General features: G+C 40.1%; 2 protein-coding genes across 4 annotated transcripts in view; one reads left to right on the top strand and one right to left on the bottom strand.

Moving 5' to 3' along the window:
• Positions 1 to 9,593, bottom strand: part of fnbp1l (formin binding protein 1-like) — a 54,642-nt gene extending 45,049 nt beyond the window's left edge. For 2 of the 3 annotated variants that reach the window (XM_084355482.1, XM_084355481.1), the window contains exon 1: positions 9,438 to 9,593. In XM_084355482.1, coding sequence (XP_084211608.1) covers positions 9,438 to 9,461 — 24 coding nt within the window. In that variant the 5' untranslated portion in view covers positions 9,462 to 9,593. The remainder of the gene's footprint in view (positions 1 to 9,437) is intronic. The other variant, XM_084355483.1, reaches the window with a different exon arrangement.
• Positions 9,594 to 13,475: 3,882 nt separating this feature from the next.
• LOC311258851 (methylcrotonoyl-CoA carboxylase beta chain, mitochondrial) lies at positions 13,476 to 23,002 on the top strand. The gene is made up of 13 exons (XM_084355480.1): positions 13,476 to 13,600; positions 15,116 to 15,202; positions 15,986 to 16,150; positions 16,226 to 16,422; positions 16,638 to 16,816; positions 17,609 to 17,689; positions 18,038 to 18,216; positions 18,660 to 18,879; positions 19,197 to 19,288; positions 20,580 to 20,736; positions 21,031 to 21,153; positions 21,721 to 21,951; positions 22,441 to 23,002. The coding sequence occupies exons 1-13, from the start codon at positions 13,581 to 13,583 to the stop codon at positions 22,525 to 22,527; spliced, it is 1,818 nt and encodes a 605-aa protein (XP_084211606.1). The 5' UTR covers positions 13,476 to 13,580; the 3' UTR covers positions 22,528 to 23,002.
• Positions 23,003 to 23,096: the final 94 nt, after the last annotated feature.

The following is a 23,096-nucleotide window of genomic DNA, read 5'->3' on the forward strand; positions in this document are numbered from 1 at the left end:
CGTTCTTGATAAAGCAGAAATGCCATACAATAGCTGGTTCCTGCCAGTGAAGTATGAATATTTGCTTCTTTTTTCTTAACAATATCATTGTAAACGGAATATCTTTCGGTTTTGTTTTTTTGGTCAAACCAAACCGAAGGTAACATTTGGGACACAAAAATAATCGACAGATTATGAAGGCTACAAGAAGTTCCACTAAAAAGCTACTAAATTAAATGAAGAATGGATGTGATGGGTGAATTAAACCATGAGGTTTCACAAACATTCTTCAGTTTTGTACAGTTTCACTCCGACCACTATCATATCCAGTTTGAATCCAAATGTGGCCCCTGAGAAAAACATTTTTTCAAATAGCAGCTCCACATCACTGAAGTCTATTTCAGGGTCTGTGACATTAAACCATTTTAAAACACTGCACATTTTATTTTGGTCTGTGGGAAACCCATATATAAAAGTGTGTTCTGGAGAATTCTGCCTGATCTCGAGGGACAAGAGGCAGCGTTTTTGAGGGGGAAGATGGGGAGAAGACGAAGAGAGTTGCCGTAAGGATGGAGCGGAAAGGAGACGTGCACTTATCAACTCCATGATGGGATAAGAGGAGCTAATGGTCCATCGTCACATGGCAAACACACTGTTTGGTCACTGCTCACATGAACACAGACACAGAAACAGAGAACAAAAAGGTGCCTGATTCATTCATGCTTGATTTATTCTGCATGCTCTAACATTGGTAGCTAAGGGAAGTAATGGTGCCGTAGAGACAGAGAACCAGATCACAAAACATGGAACTGAACAAACAATAGGTGGACACTGCTGCACAATGAGAGCTTCATCTTGACTGTTATGTTATCCCTGTATGTCACTCAGTACTTTGGTATTGTGTACATCCACAGAGTAGATAGCATCAGAGCAGCAGGGATGAGCAGGTTTAACAGGCAGCTGATTTGTTTTGTACACAGCAACCAAAGGGCATCAGCTGGAGGACATCTTGCTTCTACGTCACCAACTTGAAAAGTTATTGTAAGAAATCATGTTTGATATTTCAGAGAAAATGAAAATCATGATGCAAAAATGATCATGAATCATATTGCAATAGTAATTTCTCTCAAAAAGAATTGCTATATTATTTTTTTTACCATATAATGCAGCCCCAAATGTACTGTATCTATTTTATGCAAAGCCATATAAGGGTAAAACCAGGGATTCTCTATCTGTCTTGTCTATAGAAAAATGTCAATTCCAGTTTCCTAAAGCCTAATGTTTGTGAGTGTTTTAACGTAAATAAAATAAGCCTAACTTATCGGCTTAAGGAAACCTACAAAGTATTTAATGTATACCATGATGTAGTACATTTTCTGGAAAATCTACTGAGAAATTTTTGATTGATGAAAATGGCCAGACAGGTTTCCGTTTTTGGCTAATCCAGTTAATTTAGTATTTGAAAATGTAAAGGTCTGGTGTGGGAGGGTGAGATGAGGAGTGTTCAGCTGGTTGCTATCTGCAGCCACACTGCTAGATGCAACTAAACCCTACACACTGGATCTTTTAAGGTTCATCTTAATATTGATGCAAAAAGATAATAAAATCCAATATTTTTAAAAAGAGTTCTGATCATTGACTTGCAACATTACCCACAACAGCCTAATAAAACCTGAGATTTTAAAGGGATACATACAGTTCCATAGTATAACTGTGAGCATGTTCCACAAGCAGGCCTCAGATTGACAGCAGCCAGCCATCCAGCAGAGGCTTAGGGTAATGACTGGGTTGGAGATCTAGGGAAAATTCACCAGAAAAATTCCCCACATCTTCCAATTTTCCACGTGTCCTAGAGCCTGCATTTTTATCCGCTGGCTAATAAAGAAACTGACTAATAAACAGTTGACAGACAGACTGACTCCTGGAAGACAGCACAACAGTGTACGCAGCTGCAGCTCTGACCAAAGCCCTGCATCTAAACAAGTTGTGACTCTGAGACGTCTGGAACAGTTTCTGTCTCTGCTGATTCAGTTTTTACTTCCTGGAAAGAAATTATAATAAACACTGATGTTTCAAAAATAGATATAATTTTTAAAAAATGATAATAATTAATCTTCAGTACTGGTGTGAAAAACAATGAACCAAAAGTAAAAATACATGCAGCAGATATCTGCCACGAGTCAAATATTTCAGAATAGGTCAGACTTTATTCACTCTCAAGAATAGGGGAAAAAAATGCCACTTTCACCAGATGCTTTGCAAAGTTTCATAACACAAACTGACAGTAACCCTGCAGGTACAAATGGAGGCCATAGTAATCCAAGAGTTATAGATACCCCTGTTCACCCTTTTTATACCAACGAAAAGCAGTATCACACTGACAATGATTGGGAAGGGGGTCACAAAGTCAGGTCATGTAACACGTGTTGACCTATTTAGACTGACGGCAAACGGGTTTATCCAGGGACACTGGATCGGTCTGAAAGGAGTACAGGTGTAATGGTGTCTGAATCCAGGAAGAGCTTGACTGCCAAACAGCTGGCTGGGTGGATACAGCTATGACCGCTTACAGAGGGTCGACAGGGAGGATGAGAGGAAGGGAGAGAGGGAGGGAAGAGAGGAGCAGTGGGGACAGAGGAAGGAGTCTGCAGCTCTGTGTTTGTGCGTTTGTGTGTTTCAGTGCTAGTCCCCCCCCAAAATTACATTAGGTTTAGATGACTATGGATTGGTCATGCTATCAATGTTTTCTTCCTTTTGGTAGCAGTTTGTCGCTGCCTTCCTTTTGTTGTCCATATGTCATCAGGGATAGACACATTAATCAGATTCTCATTTAATGTACAATATGTCACTTCTGCTAGTCTCTCTATCAAAATGAAACATAATACACTGCAAAAGACCGCTGCTCAGCTGTTCGTAGCCGTCGAGCTCTGAAGTAGAGAGTTGGGTGCAGAGGAAGACATTCTGGAAGAATAAACACCCAGAGTCACAATCGGATTCTGCTTGCATCCAGAGCCTTTACAAACAGGAGGAGCTCGGGGACAGTTTTCATTTTTTGGGATTCAAAACTGGATTTATCCTCACTCCCATTCATCAACCTGACTGCAGCAGTGATCCACAGAGGAGATCTGCATTTTCCAGTGTTAATGTTCTGTTCATGTTTAATGAGCGTAACGTTACAGAGAGGAGAGGGGAAAAAGAAGAGAGAGAACCAGAGTGTCTGGTGAGTAATGAGTTTAGTGATTGACCTGAAAGCAAACACACAAACAAACACACCTTCTGTGTGTGTTGTTGCTCTAGTTTAGGGCTAATTCACAATATAGTACTCTGGCTGTTCAGGCAAATAAAAACAGCGCTCAAACTTGTTTTAGTGGTGCTGAACACAACAACCACCATTGTTAATGCAAATCTACCATACTATGACTTAACTCAGGAAAAAATGTTCGAGGACGAGGTAACGCTTTAAAGTTAATTCACTTTACGTTTAGTGTCATTCAACAACTTCCATCCTCACTCTCTGAATCTCTTCCCAGAAGCTATAGTAACAGGCTGCCAAATGAAACACACTTCACCTTGAGTAAACTTCAGACTGGATTTCTCTGGGTTTTTTATTAGAAATATTTGGGATAATAGTACACAGGTCAAACATTTGTATACAGATATCTTACATATTGTATTTTTAAAATCTTGAGAATTTATGCATCTCACCATTACAAAAAAACAAAAAATTACACCCTGGCTTTTGAGTAGGCTACACTTGCCTGAACAAAAAAATAAATAAATAAATTACTAATAATTGATTTATGAGCTCTGTTACTGTACTATTACTTCACTTCAGGTGTTTTCAGGTATTCTGATTAGACTTCTGCTCACTTTGAAGCACAAAGCTATGCTCGGTATTACATGAGTTTACCAAACTGAATGTGATGTGTGTATCCGCAAGCGAGAAAACAATCCTCCATTTAATCATTCAATTATCCTGATCAATCAGGGGGCTGTTTGTCTAAATGTGACCTAAACAACCAACACAAGTTAGGTCACCTGTGTGGGTCATTATCACGATCCAATCAGATGTTTCAGTTGATAATTAATACTGTAAATGGACACAGACGAAAAAAGCAAAAAAACAAAAAAACAAAATGAGATTTTCACTGCAAAGAAAAGAAAGATGATACAACGTATTTCAGTTACTCATTCTGTCATTTTGCTGTATTTGTTAGTGTTTGGATCTGTTTCTACAATGCAAACTGTTTTTTCTCTCTTCTCGACGTATGCTGTTACTACTTACTGTTGCAGCAGCTGATTTCCGCACTGGGAACATTAAAGTTTCATTTAATCCATTATGTCTATAAACTCTACTCATCTCTCAGTCCATTGGCCTTCTTCTCCCACCATATGAAAACATCTCTTCCATCATTAAACCTCCTCCCTCGCTTCCTCTTTATGGGCTTTGTTCTCCTTCAATCATCTCTCACACCCCCTCCCTCCCTCCCTTTACTCCCTCACTGTCTCCTGCAGATGTGTGTTAGCACAATTTTGTTAATTAAGAAAGACATCCACCCTCACACACAAAGTAACGTGGGATTCAACTATTACTGCCACACACCGACTCACACCTACAAAAACACCCCCCTCCACATACACATAATGTGTTGAAACGCTTGGCTTGACTGGATATAACAGCTTGTCGTGTCCAGGCCAGTGCCCTCAGCTTCGACATGACTTCATTCACACCCGCTGTGACCTGCTAAGACGCAGACTCCTGGCTTACTAAACAACAGGAACTTCTTTTATCAGAGCTTCTACTGTCACACATCCACAAGCCAGTGAGAAGGTTCAACAATAGTGGATCAGGACTCGCTCTGTGCCACATAGCGCAGTGTTCCGCATCCCATCTCTAAAAGCGAAGCCATCTCCAAATCAGTCTAAATCTTTCACTCAGTAGCTGGACAATTAAGTTAAGTTCTGTTGCAATGTTGCTCTCTTGCATTGAGTTGTGGGCAAACATTTAGACATTACTTTTATATGCTGGTAGATGTGAGAGGGGAGGCAAGGTTCAGCATCTAAAACCACCTCTAAAAAACAAAGTTTTCATATGGGTGTATGTCGAACATCATATACGGCAATACCAACATATCTTATAGGCCAGTATCACCCAGTAATACCGGCCAACTGATATATCGTTCAGGCTCTATTTGGTTGGACAAAAAAAGCAATTTGAAGATGTCACTTTGGGCTCTGCAAAATTATAATGAGCATTTTTTAATTTTTTTTACAATTTTTTAAACTAAATGATTAATCGTTTAATCCTGAAAATAATCAACAGTGAAAGTATTTGTTAGTTGATGCTCTATTTGTGTTGTCTGACCAATAGAACTGATCCAGTCTTTATTAAACACAATTAAAAACACATTGAGACTTTTGCATCACCAACAAAAACATTGCAAATGTACCTTTAATATTCAATTTATTGCCCAATCCTCATCCAAATCTCAGAAGACAGGCCCATAAAAAAAGAAAACACAATTACAAAGCAGTGGAGATGCTACCCTACGGTCAGTAAACTGGAATCAGTCCAGGCTTTGATATACTAAAGGCTTCTGTCTATATCACAAACAAGAGAGAGGCAATCGAGCACCCTTGTCTGAGTCCGATGGCCACCTGATGCCAAGAATAAAAACACGCCTCTTGCTCCAAGTATCAAATGATTCACATGTAACTGGGGTACCCCGTACTCCAACAACACCTCCCATAGGACACCTGAGGGAACACAATAATAAGCCTTTTCGAAATCCACACAACACATGAAGGAAAGAAAAGCAAACTCTTGTGAACCCTTGATCTGCAGGAGGGTAAAAAACCAGCTCACTGTGAATTGGTCTAAAGTCTCCAATTCATTCAACAGGCTTCAAAATAAAAATCAAGTGTCTAGCCAGCCGTTTAGTGCCTGTCCTCTTCTTCTCCACCTTTACGTTCTTTATCCCCTTATCCTTGTCTTTCAGTTTGGCTGATCAGTAGAGACGACTGCCTGTCAGCCTCTTGTCCTTCAGCCAGACTTGGCCGCTCCACTCTGCTGGCCTCCGGCTCACCTCAACCAGACAGACCCGAGCACAGCATGGCAGCATCCTGGCACTAAGCGCACACACACAAGGCACACAGAGCTTTAATTCAGACAAACACTTCCTACTTTATGTGTGTGTCTCGAAGGGCAGGAAGCCAGCGCGGTAATAGGATGTTCCTCGCTTGCTTTGTTGAGTCTCAAAAACCTGGGTTAGAGCCAAAATACAGGGCAAAAGCAGAGGCGCCAAGCCTCGATGAATATACTAATGCTAACTTGAGTGCTAGATGTTTTTTTTAATAGTAATATTGCTATTTGTAAAAGAGACCTATTGATTGAATTTAGCTAGTACATCCACAACAAAAATCTGAGGGGCTTAAAAGATAATCAAACCGATAGGAAAGCAGAAAGAAAAACATTTCTGCAACGCGAAATTATGTTTATTTTTCAGACTTTCCTCTAACCTTCTACAAGCCTTAAAACATTATTACAAGTAGACATAGCTTTGAGTTTTAAGGAGGTCACAGTCCACAAAGATTAGGAACCACTGGTTTAATCATCCAACAGAAAATTAGGAGCTATTTTGATAAAAGAGCAATCATTTCATTAATATTTCAAGGAAAAATGCCAAACGTTAGCTGGTTCCAGCTTTGGAAATGTAAAGACAGGATGCTTTCCTTTACCTTAAATAAAATAAAGATTTAAATATCTTTGAGTTGTGATATGAAACAAACAATCTTAAAACTTGATTGGCCTCTAACAATATTTTCTGTATTTTTATAGAATTAATCAAGAAAATAATTAATTAATTGTTTGATTGTGAAAATAATAGTTTTAGCTCTGAGGAAATTAGAACAGATAGACGCTAGGGCTGCAAGTAACAATTATTTCTATCATCAATTAATCTGACAATTTTTTTCATGATTAATTGTCTAGTCATACAAAAAGTTACAAAAGAAATGGATAAAAAATCCATTTTCCAGAGCACAAAGATACATACCATCAACCAATTGCACAAGTGGTTATATTAATGGTATTTGGCCAGCAGCATTGGACAGCCAATCATGTTTCATTAGACATCAGACAGCCAAACACCTGCTCACTAGTCAGTCATTTGTAAAACACAACAGCCAATCAGCTGTTTAACATCCTATTTTGCGGACAATAATCTATAATCTGACATCAGACAGCCAATCAAGTGTAATCTGACATCAGACAGCCAACATATTAATCTCATCAGGGGATTATGACGGTCCGTCAACCAGTGTCTCCACTCAGCAGATCATAGCGTGCTTTGCTTTGCTACAGCGCTGACGAGAAGATGATGCAGAAGTGAAGGAAACAGGTTTTTAATTAGCGAGTATCATTAGCATGATATTTTTAAAGATACAGCTCTACACAAACTTGTCAATACTGATACTGAGGACTTATGCTGAAACAATTAGTCGATTAACTGATTAGTTGTTCAACAGAAAACAATTGCTTGTGATCAGTAATTCAACCGTTTCCTTTAGTAAAAATGATTGATTTTTCGAAAGAATTCTGACAGATTTGTACACGTTATATGACTGTGGGCTGGATTTTTTCTAATCGATTAATACGCCGCTTATTTCACAATTAATTTAATGATTGTTTAGTCTATAAAATGTCCAAAAACGTGAAAAAGACATTTAAAAAAAATCTCAACCAGTTTCCCAAAGCCCAGAGTTACATCTTCAAATTGCTTCTTTGGCCAAGCAATAGTCAAAAACCCAAAGACTCTTCATTTAGTATTATAAATGACAAAGAAAAGCAGCAAATCCTCAAATTTTAGAAGCTGGAACCAGCAAATATTTGACATTTTTGCTTGAAAAATTACTGAAACTGCAGATGAATTTTCTTTCATCGACTGATAGATTAAGTGATTGCCCGTTGCAGCCATCTAATGGATTATGGTTATCTAATCTTTTTCCAATAAAGAAATGACCTGAAAACAAATTCACACCTTCAGAAATAGACTCAAACAAATTTAGTCAGTAAAAAAAATAAAATTTCTCTTCCAATTTTAAACCCATGTTAACTAACCAGTCCCTCCATCTGCTTATCAAGGAACACAAACAGACTCGGCTGATTATTTTCTATTCATAGGAGGAAAAAAAGGGAAAGAAAACTGAATGGACAACATGAACTGGAGAACCAAAAAAAATACAGATATCCGAGAAAGAAAAAAAATCGCATCTGCGTTCACGTGTCCACTATTTCACAATCCTTTTGGAATCACAGACAAGCACACAGTTATTTCTTTGTCTGTGGCAGCACGCTCATGTTACATTTGAGGGCTGAGCAGGCAAAAAATTAGCTTATATTAAACTGCAGATAATAACCACTGAGGTCAGCTGGAGGAGTATCATCTCAGGGAGCTGAAGTACCCCCTCCTCTCTGCGCACACACACACACACACACACACACACACACACACACACACAGTCAGAGGGGATGCTGCTGGTTGCATCTGGTTACAACAGCTTGCCATGATGGCCAACACCCCAAAACCATGCAGGCTGGAGCTCACCACCCTGTCAAATATTCAATAAATTAACCCCATGCTGAAACAAACAATTACACCACATCATAATAACCAATTTGAGACATGGGGCTGATGCAGAAGGAGACTCACCCACTCTCATTTCTACTGTACTTGACAAAAAGCAGCAGCAGCTCATATTTGAGTGACTTAAGGAATAAAATCCAATGTGACTGGTTTGTGTTCAGCGAACCGTTGAGTTATAACAGCTAAGAAAAAGACAGGAGGTGTTGGCTTTTATTTCGACTTCAGTTCCCATTCACTTCACATGGAAGTTAAGACAAAAGACTGGACAACAGGCAACAAAGAGGCACCCAAAGCCAACCAGAGAGTGAAACACACGGCTGTGAAGTTGAGGTTCATTTGAAGCAGATGGAGCCGGATGGTGGTCTCACACCGTTTCTCCACCCTGCTACCGGGACTCCCTGCCTGCTTCTCTTTGAAACAGGGTGTGACACACAAAAAAACGTCAACATACAACTTCGTAACTTGCCAGTCGAACAAAAACATCCACTCAACAGCACGGGTTTTATACAAATTGACGTGTAATGTGGCGGAGAAGGCGGCGTGACCCCCGCCCCGGCTGCCTGCAGACTTGCCTATTGTTCCGCCGCTGTCACAGCCGTTAAGGTGCACCGCGGATTAGCTTTAGCTTCATTAGCCTCGCCGGCTAACAGCCACAGCCGGCCAGCTAGCGTTAGCCGCTCGCCCTTTTCCACACAAAGCTAAAAGGTAACACGGCACCTTTCTTCCACGAGTCGGTGGGTTGACCGCGTCCAGACACAACGCGAACAGGCCGTGCATTCAGTCAGAAACACACAATAAAGAGTTTAAACATACCCAGAGTTCCGTTCCCCAACTCATTGCGGAATCCCCCTTGTGACTTCTCCCGTATTGGACGCAGTTTTCCCCGCTCAGACTCTCCTAAACTGCCGCTGGGACTCCGGTCCTTCTGACTGCCTGTCTGCCGACAAACACACTCCTCCTCCTCCTGCTGCTGCTGCTGCTCCCTATCCGCCGGGATCAACAGGGCCGCTCAAACCAGGGGCCCTGGACCACAGTGGCCCCAAAAATATTGTTCAGTTTGTTATATGAATTAGACATTTTTCTAATGATTTCTTTTTAATTTACTCATTGCTTATATGTCTGTTTTTTAATGTATTGTCTTAATATTTGTACCTTCATGCTTTGGAAAAATAGTTTCTTAGATTGACTTTATTGATCCCTCACCAGGAAATTCAGCTGTTAAAGCAGCTTACAGACTGAGTGAAAGATAAGCAAATTGAACAAGATAGAATGATAAAAAGATAAAGCGAAGACAGAATACACAATAGAATAATAGAAATATAGAATAAAATACTATTGTAAATAAAAATAAAAATTAATCAGAATCAGAATCAGCTTTATTGGCCAAGTATGTGAAACAAATACTTGGAATTTGACTTTGTTTTTTTTCTTAGCACCCGATGTACATAGACATAAACATGAACATGAACATAACATAACAAACATTCAACTAGAAATAACAAGAACAACAAAGAACAGCAAGTTAAAAAAGTGTTCAGAGGTCCGGTCTATTATAAATATATATTTAAGTATATATGTATATTATATTATTTACAGTGAGGATTTATGTACATATAAAGTGCAATTTAGTCTGTAAATGTAAAGACTGTGAGTGGATAATTTTGGAGTCAGGGCGTTACTGACACTGGGTCACTGATCAAGTGTTCATCAGTGTGATGGCCTGGGGGAAGAAACTGTTCTTGTGTCTGGTTGTTTTGGCGTACAGTGTTCTGTAGGGCCTGCCGGAGGGGAGAAGTTCAAACAGATTGTGTCCAGGGTGTGATGGGTCTGCAGCAATGTTTCTTGTCCGTTTCCTGACTCTGGATGAGTATAGGTCCTGGATGCTGGGCAGTTTAGCACCAATGATTTTTTCTGCAGTCCTGACTGTCCGTTTCAGTCTGTTCCTGTCCTGTTTGGTGGCTGATCCAAACCAGACGATGATGGAGGTGCAGAGAACAGACTGGACTATTGCCGTGTAGAACTGGATCAGCAGCTCCTGGTGCAGGTTGAACTTCCTGAGCTGACGCAGGAAGTACATCCTCTGCTGGGCCTTTTTGATTATGGAGTCTACGTTGGGAGTCCACTTTAGATCCTGGGAGATGGAAAATCCCAGAAACCTGAAGGTTTCCACAGCAGACACAGAGTTATTGAAAATGGTGATGGGGGGCAGTGTAGGGGGGCTACTCCTGAAGTCCACTGTCATCTCCACAGTTTTGAGCGTGTTCAACTCCAAATTGTTCTGACCACACCAGAGGGCCAGATAAGACTATCTACATATAGGCTATATACATATTTACTTTCTTGAAACTTTCTTGCCTATAAAGCCCTAAATTAAATCGAATAGTTGTCATCCAAGTGATTTTAGACCTTAGATAAAGAAATTAGCTGAAACCATATTCACACCTTCAGAAACAGGCTCAATAATATCTAATCAGTAAAAAAAAAAAGTGTATCTTCCAGTTTTAAACCCATGTTAACTAGCCAGTCTCTCCATCTGTCTGTCTACGAACACAAACTGACTGTGCTGATTATTTTCTACTCATGGGAGGAAAAAAAGGAAGGAAACCTGAATGGATAATGTGAATGGCAGGTCCAATGTCCTCCTCCTGCTCTATATCCACTTGAAGGTATGTATAAATTACAGTTATGAACTTCTTTTTAAAGAGGCTCTGTAGACCTACTGTGTTGTGCTGGAAGCTGGTTGTTAATGTTCGTGGACTCCATTTCTCAACTAACTTTAACTATTGTTGCTCTTTTGTTGGTGGAGCGGACAAAGGAACTGAGACGAGGTGCTCGGGAACATCCATAAAGTCACATCCTTTGGACTGTCATGGAAAATCCACAGTCCAGCGGCATTAAACAACTTAAACAAATCGTCCACAGGCTTGAATAGGCAACAGAGAGAGACAGGGATGGTCTCATTTTTCACGTCACGTTACAATTCACTCACATATGGCTAATAAAAAAGTGATTAATACATGTAAATTGCTACAAATTGTTACATAGAGCTCCTTTAAAATACATATATTTTTTACTACCACAGGCCCATAACACTTACAGTTTGTGCCACTTGACAAGTCATGAAACAAACCCTACAAACAGCAAAATAAACAGATATGATCCATGAAGATCATGGAAAGAATAGATGTTAAATTATTTAGTCTAAATTTGCTGTCAAAGGAGCGTTTATACCGACAAAGTTGGTCTATGGTCTATTGTAGCATCTTATTACTCTTATGAAATTATAATAGGGTGCTTGTTTTTCAATCTCATATGACATTATTACAATATTTATAACAAGTGATCTGAAACAGTAGACTGTACCCTGTGCCTTGCAGTAATAATTCAGGAATCATCAGGGACTTTTGATTAAGGTCAGCAGCACCTACAGAAAGTTTCAGATATCTCCTGATATGAATAAAGCACAACAACCAAAATTGACACTAAAGGAATGTTTTTTGTTCTTTTTAAATGAAGCTTCATTTCAGCTAAATTGCATCTCTTTGTGAGGCTAAACAGACTCTATGGGTCATATTATTGCCATAGGAATCTACCTGCCGTGACTTACTTACATTTATTTTACTGGGACATGGTCTAGTTTGGGTTTTGTTTTGTGTTATAAACACTTTAAATTGTTATTCTGATGATGACGAATCTTTGGACGGAGACCCATCTCATTAATTGATGAATAAACAGTTCCCTCTAGTGGCCAAGACGTATCATTACAGATGTAGTCAAATAGATAGATAGATAGATAGATAGATAGATAGATAGATAGATAGATAGATCGTTTGTTCTTAGTAGGCAAATAAGCCCATGTATTAGTTACATCCGTTGCTAAGCAAAAAAACGAACTAAAAAAAGCCTCTAATTTCATTAAAAAGTTTAATCCAGGCTGTTTAAGCAGGGGGGATTTACAAGAATCAAACTGACAACCTACTTCTAAGATTAAAAAGATGCACTGTTTTTTCCCCTGTACTTTCGTACATGCAGTGTTTCTTTTTCAGTTGTGAAAATGTTTTAAGACATTTAAATTATAAAACAGAAATGGAAGAGGGAAACTAACAGTTGTATCTCAGAAGAAGTTTGGAAAGTGTATTGTGAATTTCAGTGGAGGATATCAAGCTCAACTGCATGGAGAGTGTTTGGCTGGAAGAGTCTGTGGACACCTGCTCAGAAATCTCATCGCTCAGGCAGTTCCAGTTGCTGGAGGAATTTTGGCTCCCAGGAAGCTACCACTTGTTTTGGGCCTGTCCAAAAGTTCATGCTTTTTGGTGTAAGATTTACACAGAATTAGTGACTTTATTTGGGACCAAAATGATATTCAACTGGGATGAACTCCTCTATAGACTTCTATGTTCAACATCTACAAATATTAAAACAAAACACTTATTAAGTGTTGCTGCTGGAAAAGCAATTACAAAGAAAGGGCTCCAGCCAGATCTATAGAGAACTGTTACGATATTATTCATGAAATCTTTGCAATGCAAAGAATGACCTCTTCAATGAGGTTCCAGGAAAACAAATTTGAGGAAATTTGAAGAAAGTGGAAAATGTATATTTCCCCCGAAATGCCCTTGTTTTGTTTCAATATGTTTATCTAGCTCTTTATAATTTGTTCTGTCTGTTTTGTATTTACTCATTGTTAAAAAACTAAAAAGACCGCTTGGCACTTCACTTCTTTTAAATCTGGCCCTTCTAGTAAAGTAGTTAATACACCTGAATATGAACTGCAGTGACTCTGTTCTAACGATGGGGGCAGCAGTACGCCTCGTAGCGTGTAGCCTGCCGGAATTGTATTCGAAGAAGAATCCTTCCCCATCCCGATCCACTGAAAGCTGTTAAAGTGCTGTTTTTGGGTTATTGTGAGCGGATAAAGTTTTATAATTAGCTGTATTACAGCAGACACACACAGACATGTACCGCTGCATGGCCAGGTAAGAGACTTTACATCTTTCCATACATTTATTTCTCACATGACACTCAGACGTCTTCACGACCTTTGGCATACATTTGTTTTTGTATATACTGCTTGCGGCTAACGTTAGCTAACGATTTATACACCTGTCAAAGGCTGTCCATACAATACTACAAAACATTTCACTTACTTTCGTGTGTTTAAATAGACGAAATATCCGCAAAAATGTGTCTGCACATTGTTGTTGTTGACTGAGGCTATGTTTATATATGTGCACGAATGTGTTTCCTGTCATGCTATGTTGAAACTTTGAGAAGCCAGTGATGCAGCCTTAACGTAAAAGAGCGGCTCAGGTGAGTGACCTCAAAGGGACAAGAGATGAATAGTTATGGTTGAACTTCAAGGCACTGACATGAATCTCTGAGATGGATCATTCCAGGTCAACTCAACCAGAACTCAGAACTCCCCCCGCCCCCCAAATCACGTTAAAGCTGCTGTTAAATTCATCAGACCTGGAGCTAAATGTCATTCTTTCTATGTGTGTTTTAAGCCTCCCCTGCTGCTTATTTTTCTCAGGATTGGGCTGAAAATTTTACTGAACATCCAAGGAACAGTAAGGATAATGTACAACATGTATTCACGTTAATCAGGGCAGTCCAAAATGGTCCAAAGTTGGCCCATCATAAGGGTCAATTTGGCCCACCAGATGTTTAAACGAAGTCAGATTATAAATGTGTCGCTGTTGTCCTCAGATCAAATTTTTCATATCAGAAATATGGGTTTCTTTCATCCGATGACCGTAAAATTCACATTGATGGTTCCATGAAGAAAACTTGTGGTAATGAGTTGGTTAAAAAGATGTAACAGAGAATTAAGTGATAATTTATTACTTGTGCTTTATGAACGGTCAAACTCAACTGGGTCAGTTTTGATCCGGGAAGACAAAGGTTGCATGGTTGACAGGGAGACAACAGGAAGGTTAAAAAAAAATGAGCATGTGAAGGAAGTGGGTCAGTTCAGGGAAGTTGGGACACTACTGCCATTTTGTATCTTTACATTATCATACAATACAATACATAGGTGTTTACATTTGGCTTGGGGCCCACTATACAGTTTCAGTTTTTGACCTCTAAGGGAAAAAGATAAATAACAATCTATCATGTTTACCTCAACAAAGGACCTTCCATTTTCAGAAAGTCAGATCTCCACTAGTTTTTACTTTCTTGCAACCAAATGATCCTGTGTAGTATTAACATAGTTCAATCACATCCAGCAGTTGTTTGGTCCTGCATACAAAACTGTGCCACACATCTAGCTAAATATAGCTTCAGAGCTGAAAACCCCACCTTTTAACATATTCATACTGTAGATTTTTTATGTGAGTGTTGGTTCGTTGTAACTAGATGATGCCATCTTGTTCCCTGTGTCTGGACAAAATATTAATCTTAGTTCCTTTGCTCACTTGTGTTATTTCACAATGTCAAACTTCTCCAAACTTATTTTAGATTCTAATTTCTCTCTCTGTGCATAAAAGGAGTGTGTGTAGCGGAGGAAGAGTGTCTCCTGCCTTCGTACCTCCATCATGGACGTTGAGAAACACGACAGAGGAGAGACATCACAGGTGAGTACATCACCTGGACTCCTGTGATTTGCTGGACTATGGGCTAAATATCTATTCAATAATAAAAATATTGTTAAATAGTTACAGCTGAGTGACTTTGAAGACATTATAACCTCTGAAATCCTTAGCTTAATCTTTTACTTAACAGCTTGTTAGCACACTGTCAATTATGTAGTTTACAATCACTCATGTGATTTTTATATACAGTATAATCAATTAATTGGTCAGCCCTGTTACACTGCTAAAAATCAATGCAAGGTGGATGAACGCCTGTTTGTTCTCCAGGAACAGTTCAAAAAATAACCGCGGCCACACTGGTCATGTTGGGTAATAATTTTGATTTAAAATGTTGCGAATGAAAAGATATGTGAATGTGATATGTGATATAAGATCGTGACTTTTTCACGTCTACAAAGTCTGCTTACTTTTTTGACAATGTTATGGACATACTATCCTTTAATGCGGCAAATGTTAAATTGTTAGCATGGAGCACAAGAGCTGATGATATACTGGAGACATGTTGGGAATGTTCGCTCATCATGTTATCATCAATTGATAGTTTCACCCCCTCCTAGTGTAGATCATGAACCCTGGCCCTCGTTCATTATTGTGTTATGTTTGGTTCAATTAGTTAGAACTTACTTGATGCTATGAAAAGTGGGTGTGATGGCCATAAACATGCTCTTTACTTGTACCTTTTATCCTACAGTTTTTCTGACTAGCAGTTGATTATTGATATCAGATTTAACACTGTTCATGTACTGTATGAATCTTATGTTGCAGGCTGGCTGAGCAGCGTTGGCATTGTTCAGTCCGCTGTATGAGCTCTGCAGCCAGGAAGAGGAGAGCTCTGCGCAGTGCCTTCCCGGTGCTGGAGCAGCCCCTCCAGCCCATCCACCAACACGTGTATGAAGCTAACCTCCGAAACAGCAATGCCTGCCATAAGAAGTAGGTTCTGCTCAGGTCAATTATTGAAATATATTTTTTAATGCATGCCATTCATGAACTCTCTCGCTCTGTAAGGTATGTGGAGTTGAGTGAGAAGGTAAGGATAGGTGGAGGGGAGAATGCCATCACCAGACACACTCAGAGAAACAGGAAGTTACTGGTCAGGGATCGGCTGCGCCTCCTGCTGGATGACGAGGACTTCCTGGAGCTGTCACCATTGGCTGGTCTGGGTCTGCCGTACGGTGACATCCCTTCAGCTGGCTGCCTGACTGGTCAGAAACCACTAGCTGCAATCCTGTAACTTTGGTACTAACTATAGACTGTATGATCTGACTAGTTTGACCATAGTAAAGTGTCTCAGATTCTTGTCTTTTATTTTAGTTCAGCAATTTATTTCCCACCTAATGACAATGTAATTGTGGCTCACATGCGTGCCACTGACTTATCCCCCTATGTGCTATCTGTGTGTGTAAATATATCCATGCAGGCATCGGCAGGATCAATGGGCTGTGGTGTGTGTTTATTGCCAACGATGCCACAGTGAAAGGTGGCACAGCGTATCCAATCACAGTGAAGAAGCAGCTGCGGGCACAGGAAGTAGCAATTCAGAACCGCCTGCCTTGTGTTTACCTGGTCGACTCTGGAGGAGCTTTTCTGCCACTGCAGGTTCGAGCACACACTAGTATGCCATTTTCCACTGCAGGTACTACCCCTCAGCGTAAATAGTGGAGCAGTGTCCTCTTCACTTTTCCAGTAGTTGGGAAATAACACTCGGGAGCTTTACTTTAATCTTTATTAATCTATTTTACATAAACTTCTCCACTTGCATGGCAAAGTTGCAAATGGCACTGGCGTAGGAGGCGAAGGATGAAAAGAAGGGGAAATCGCACTTAATAGGTGAAATCATGGATACTAACGCGACAGGCTCATGGGGATTTCCCTTTCTTTTTCCAGTTTCTGCTCTTATCTGATTTGCTTAGCTAAAAAGCCAGTTGGAGTTATTTCTCTCACAAATGGGCTTCACCAATGGGCTTCACCGCTGATTCTTCTGCTGACAAAGAATGATTAGTGCTAACGATGCGGGACACACTACAAAAAAACGAGGGCCAGAGATGCTCACCGACAGCCCCAACATTGGCTGACTGTCAGCCTGGTATGTCAGGGCCCTTACTCAACCACTCACTCAGCGCACACCAGGGACCTAAGGTATTCTAATAACAGGATATGAATTGACCAATCAGTGGTCGGCAGTGTTTTCAGATCACCTTTTAGTATCCGCTCAGCTCTCTTTGAAGCTTGATCAAGGTGATACAACAAAATCCACAATGGAAAAGGGAAATAAGCGAGTTGTGTTGAGCCATAACCTGCAGTGGAAAAAAAAGGTCTGTCCACCTCCATAGTAAATGCTTAGGGTGTTTCATCTGAATGTTTACTTTACTTCTGTGTTTAATTATCCAGTCGGAGATCTTTCCTGATAAGAACCAGGGAGGAAGGACGTTCTATAATGAAGCCATCATGTCTGCCATGAAGATCCCACAGGTAAAGACATATAAAGTAGAACAGGTCTGCTTTAACAGTACAAGATAAAAAAAAGGGCTGTGAATGAGTTGATTTGTTGTGATTAACATTAACGCAATGCAAAACACAAACCGGACAAAACACAATGATTTAAACATTTATATAATATATTTGAATGAACTGTATGATACTGTTTTTAAGTGCTTTTGTTCTTTGTTAGCCTGTTTTAAAGTTGGGTGTATAAATGACCTTTCTGACAACATCATATTAAATAGTGTTTAGCCTGTTGAACGTAGAAATGCATGCAGTCCATGTTTTGAGACTTTAGCAGCCAGGTTGCGTGTTATTTGAAACTTCCTGTCAATCAAGGTGTCGGTGGTGTGCGGGTCGTGCACGGCGGGCGGAGCTTACATCCCCACTATGGCAGAAGAGGCAGTGATGGTGCACCGTATAGGGACCATATTTTTGGGAGGACCACCGCTTGTCAAGGCCGCCACGGGAGAGGAAGTGACACCAGAGGACCTTGGAGGAGCGAGGCTTCATGCTGAGTAGGTCCATAAATAAAACATGCCCTTTAAAATGTGTGTTCATCCTTGTTTTCTTCTGGGTTTTTAAAATGGACACTCCACTGTCCACTGTCATCTACAAATGCATCCTTGTGTGAGGTCAGAAAACTGATCCCTCGTGAAGTCTGGATGGATGGATGGATGTGCCCCGCGTTTACAAGTAGGAATTCCAAGTTTGAGTGACGTTCTGTTGCAGTTCATGCAGAATATCACGTCACCTCGGAAAATAGCATTTTGATTTGAAAACATACATACTTGGACCAAAATTAGAAATTTCTGATTTGAATGCATAAGGAACACTACTTGGTAGCCACAGAATGATTTAAACATGACAAAAACACACCAAAAAATGGACCCATCCTTTAATATAAAGTTATTAAAGAAATAAACATTGTCCAGTCCGTCAATTTATCTTCTGATTTCAGGGTGAGTGGCTGTGTGGACCATTTTGCGTGGGAAGAGAAGGAGGCGTATGAATACACCAGAAACATCATATCCACCCTCAACTTCCACCTACCTGAAGAAGAAGAGGAGGATGAGGTGGAGACGAAGAAGAGGAAAGCAGAGGAGGAGCCTCTGCATACTTTAGAGGAGCTTCCGGGGCTCGCTCCCAGAAGTTATAACTACAGTCTGGATGTTAGAATGGTAAAGTATGCAATGACACAAATAAACAAAGCTATTTGCTCTGTAGAGTGTTGGAGTTAATATAGTCCCTCTGGTCTAACAGTCAGGGAAAAGAAGCACACACAGCAGTTTAACGATTGTTGCAAAAACACAACAATGATGAGCAATCGGCATCAAAAGAAGACAAATCAGAAATTAGGAAGGTTGATATTATCACTACAAACTTCTTGGTAAATCATGACTTGGTTGGTTTGATGTCACACCTGTCATGTTAATGTCTCACGGAGTCCAGAATTAATATCATGCTAATGGTTGTTTCTGTCTGTCTGTCTGTCCAGGTAGTCAGCCGGCTGACAGATGGGAGCCGCTTCCAGGAGTTTAAAGCTCGATATGGAACCACACTCATCACTGGCTTTGCAAAGATACATGGGTAAAATACAAACACACACACACAGATTCTTATATGCTGTTAGAAAAAATATTATTACATCATGGTCTGTGAATACTCAATTCTGATTGGCTGCAGGGTGTCAGTTAAGTCCTGATAAACAGACACATATAACTCAAGTAGTTCCAGTGAAACTGAAGACTGTGTTATAGCCTGGACTCAATCGACCTGAGAATGAGATTTCAAAAATCGACTTATAGTACTCAATAGTTTGAGTTTGCCTACATAAGTCCTACATAGTGTTGCTTTAATTGTACACCTTAATGCATCCATATGTTTGTACAAAACAATGGTATTAGTAGGCCTATGTAAAATAAGAAAGGGTCGCTTCTCTTTCTGAAGAGCATGTGTGGTTGACAGTAGACATGAGGGGAAGAGTGAGGATAGATTGTCAGATAAACCATCACGGATGGTGTTCTTGCAGATGGATTAAAAGAATAAAAGTATCCTATAAAATGTTTATAGGGGTTGTTAAATATACTTGGGCTGCTGTTAGTAACCTGGGCGGCCCGCTCAAGAAAAATGTATGTGTGGGAAACACTGGCATTGGCACTAGCTAGCTAAATATATAAATTAAATGGAAAGAATTTGTGGATTTCTTATTTACAACACTGTGTTGTCCTTCGGTGCATTCTCATCCGGTCACCACAGGAAGGCGCCTGTAACACACAAGCTGCTAAAAGTAGCCTAGACTGTCCCTCTGAATCTACTGGTATCAAGCAATCATCTCACATATATTTCAAAAATACCACAGAAGTTATTAACTTCAAACTTTCTGCATAATCACTCAAAGAGTTGAACTGCACATGGATGAAACGAGAGCTGCATCAGTCATCTCCTAACTTATCCATCATCCCTCATACACAAGCTTCAGACAGCAGATGGGACCTCTGACAGTTCACGCTGGTAATGATTTTGAATTGCATCCTCTGATATTTAATGTTGAGAACAAAAAGTAGCACTTACACTGAGGATCATAACTGATTCAATTTAATAAATGTTGCAACTAATTTTTAGCTCCACGTAGCATATTTGTCGTATATTGCACATTATCATGCCAAGATACTGTATATTTCCACACCTACGTGTGACCACGAATAGTCATTTTAAATAATAACCTACTAAACGGCAGCACTTGGAGCACTGCTGAACCTGAACAAATCCTACCACATTCATACAGTGTGTGTGGTTTGAGGGCATAGCAGCCTATCTACCAGCTGTCATCGTTTCTTTTATTTGGTAATCATGTGTATTTGTTTTCACAAATCGTTAGCCACCTGATGGGAATAGTAGCCAACAACGGAGAGCTGTCGTACGAGGCCGCGCTGAAAGGCAGCCATTTTGTCCAGTTGTGTGACCAGAGAGACGTCCCCCTCCTCTTCCTCCAGAACACGGCACCCACAGCAGCTCTTACACTCTCCACAGCACAGGTATTCACCCCCAGTAAAACACACACAGGCTTGTTTAAATGCACATGTTTCAAAATACATCATATAACTCAAAAATAGTTCTTCTGCCCTTTCTTGTATTTATGTTTCCAATAGCATTAATTTAAAAACAGACATTTTGGGACATCAGAGAGAGAAATGCTGAAGTTGTACCTCCTGAATATAAGAAAATTATGAATGATGCAACTAAAGGCAGGATGTAGGAAAATATGTCAGCCAAAGTGACATTTTTGGTCTAATGCCTGTGTTTTCTCTGTCTGTTTCTCTTTCTTCCAGGCGGAGGTGAACAGTAACCGCCTGAAGGCTCAGGGCTCTATGATGTCAGCAATAGCGTGCGCCTCCGTCCCCAAAATCACTGTGGTGATTGGTGGTTGCCATGGTGCTGACAGCTACGCCATGGTGAGAGACTCTGCAAACATTATTGACGGCCTTTGGTACAATTTAAAAGTATTACATATGTGTGCCTTTCCATTTGTTTGAGCTACAGTATTGATTTTCGACATGAGAATTATGAGAACAATATTGACGCAGCATAAAAGTCGAATTTGTCCAAATATTTTTGAAAGTAAAGTAAACAACAAAATGAACATCAAAAAAATATGCTATGCTATGATGGACAACCACATACTGCCATCTGAAACATTCATTATTAACAAATGTAATTCTTATCATGAACTAACTTAACACATTTAAGTTTTACTGCAGTTCTGTGTGTGGTTGGTCCAAGTGATGTTGCCCTTAGCTGAAGATGAAGATGCTGAAGATGCCAGATGTACTCCCGCATGCACTACTCAGTGATAGCAACTTCCTTTGTGCTGTATTTTCGTCAGTTTAAGTTGGATGTGAACAACAAATATAAACAGCTTAATAAAGAAAGCTAGAGAGATTTTACCCATCCTCATGTTGGGTTTAGGACAAGAGGTCAGTTCCACAATAATTTGGACTTTGTTTCCTGATTGTCTCTAGTGTGGACGGGCTTTTGACCCTAACTTCCTGTTCCTGTGGCCAAACGCCAGAGTGTCAGTGGTGGCTCCGGGTCACTGCGGCTCTTTGCTTCCCTCTGACAGTGAGCAGGAGGAAGAGAAGAAGAAGCAGGAGGACGACCTCAACAGGAGGCTAACAGAGGAGAGCTCGGCTTTCTTCTCCTCTGGCAGGCTCTGGGATGATGGAGTCATTCTGCCTCAGGACACCAGGAAGGTAAAGTAACAACATTTTGTTTAAAGGAAAAGTTCACCCAAAAATAGAAATAGAGTCATTTTTTATTCACCCCTCATGTCAATGGAAAGTTGGGGGAAGTTTCAACTCCACAAAACATTTCTGAAACTTCACAGCACAACAGCATTGCAGCATCCTCCCAAACAACTGAAGTAGACAGGGACTTGTTCTAAAATGTTAAAAAAACAACAACATCCTAAACTGAATTAAAAAGACATTATTTACACCCACTTCAGACGGGTGCACACTAAACGCTTTTAGCTCAGCAGCTACAGTGAAGATGCACGCTAACAACAAATATTACTGGGACTACAAAAAAAGTTGCGCAAGAGCATTTAATATCCCAAAATTCAAATAATAAACTCTACTGACCTCGGTAATGAATTGGCCATGTTTCTGCACCCTGACCAGTCACGGTCTGGCCGAGGTTTTGACCCGGTCTAAAAGCTGTTTCTGTGTTTCTGTCTGCAGGTTCTGAGAGACTGCCTGGACATCATCAAACAGCAGCAGTATCAACTTTCCACAGAGAAACTGCAATCAACACTTCTGCGTGTGTAGAGGCTTCTATCTTTCTTGTCCTCACATTGTCTGGAAACTACATCTGGAAACATATGTTCCATCTCTGCAATTAAACTGCCGTTTGTGATGCAGTATGGTTGCTGTAGCCCACTGGTCACAAGATTTGCCAAGATTACTCACAGAAAGCTCTGGCCTGCATTCAGTGTAATAGATACCTGTGGGTGATGATGAACATGATCATCCTATGACTGAAAACAGAGAAAATCTTACTTTAACAATAATAGCAATTATAATTGTTGGACATATTGAATACCAGATTTTAAGGGAGAGATGACTTCATTGCTGTGCTCTTCTCACATTTGGTGACCGATGGATCAGACTTTGTAAAAGGGTGCATAGTTTGCAAAAATTGATATTTTTCCTTGCTTCAAATGTTGACCCACAATAATGCATTTGCTCTCAGTTAGTTTGACATGGTTTGACTTTCAACTGTCAGCCCTGTGCGTCAGGGAAATGCATTTCCTTTACAACAGGGCTACCTGCATAAAGGCATGTCTTTAACTATTAATTAGTGGTTAACAGAGCGACTGAAAACACCCTGGGTTTCC

Source organism: Pagrus pagrus (assembly GCF_965226575.1).
Source record: "Pagrus pagrus genome assembly, chromosome: 6".
NCBI lineage: Eukaryota > Metazoa > Chordata > Actinopteri > Spariformes > Sparidae > Pagrus > Pagrus pagrus.

Bases quoted from the DNA above. Each gene is read 5' to 3' on its own strand.
- LOC311258851 (XM_084355480.1), top strand. From the start codon at position 13,581: ATGTACCGCTGCATGGCCAG. The intron at 16,151-16,225 runs GTAGGTTCTGCT...TCGCTCTGTAAG, and splicing joins AGCAATGCCTGCCATAAGAA to GTATGTGGAGTTGAGTGAGA. The intron at 18,217-18,659 runs GTAGGTCCATAA...TTCTGATTTCAG, and splicing joins GGAGCGAGGCTTCATGCTGA to GGTGAGTGGCTGTGTGGACC.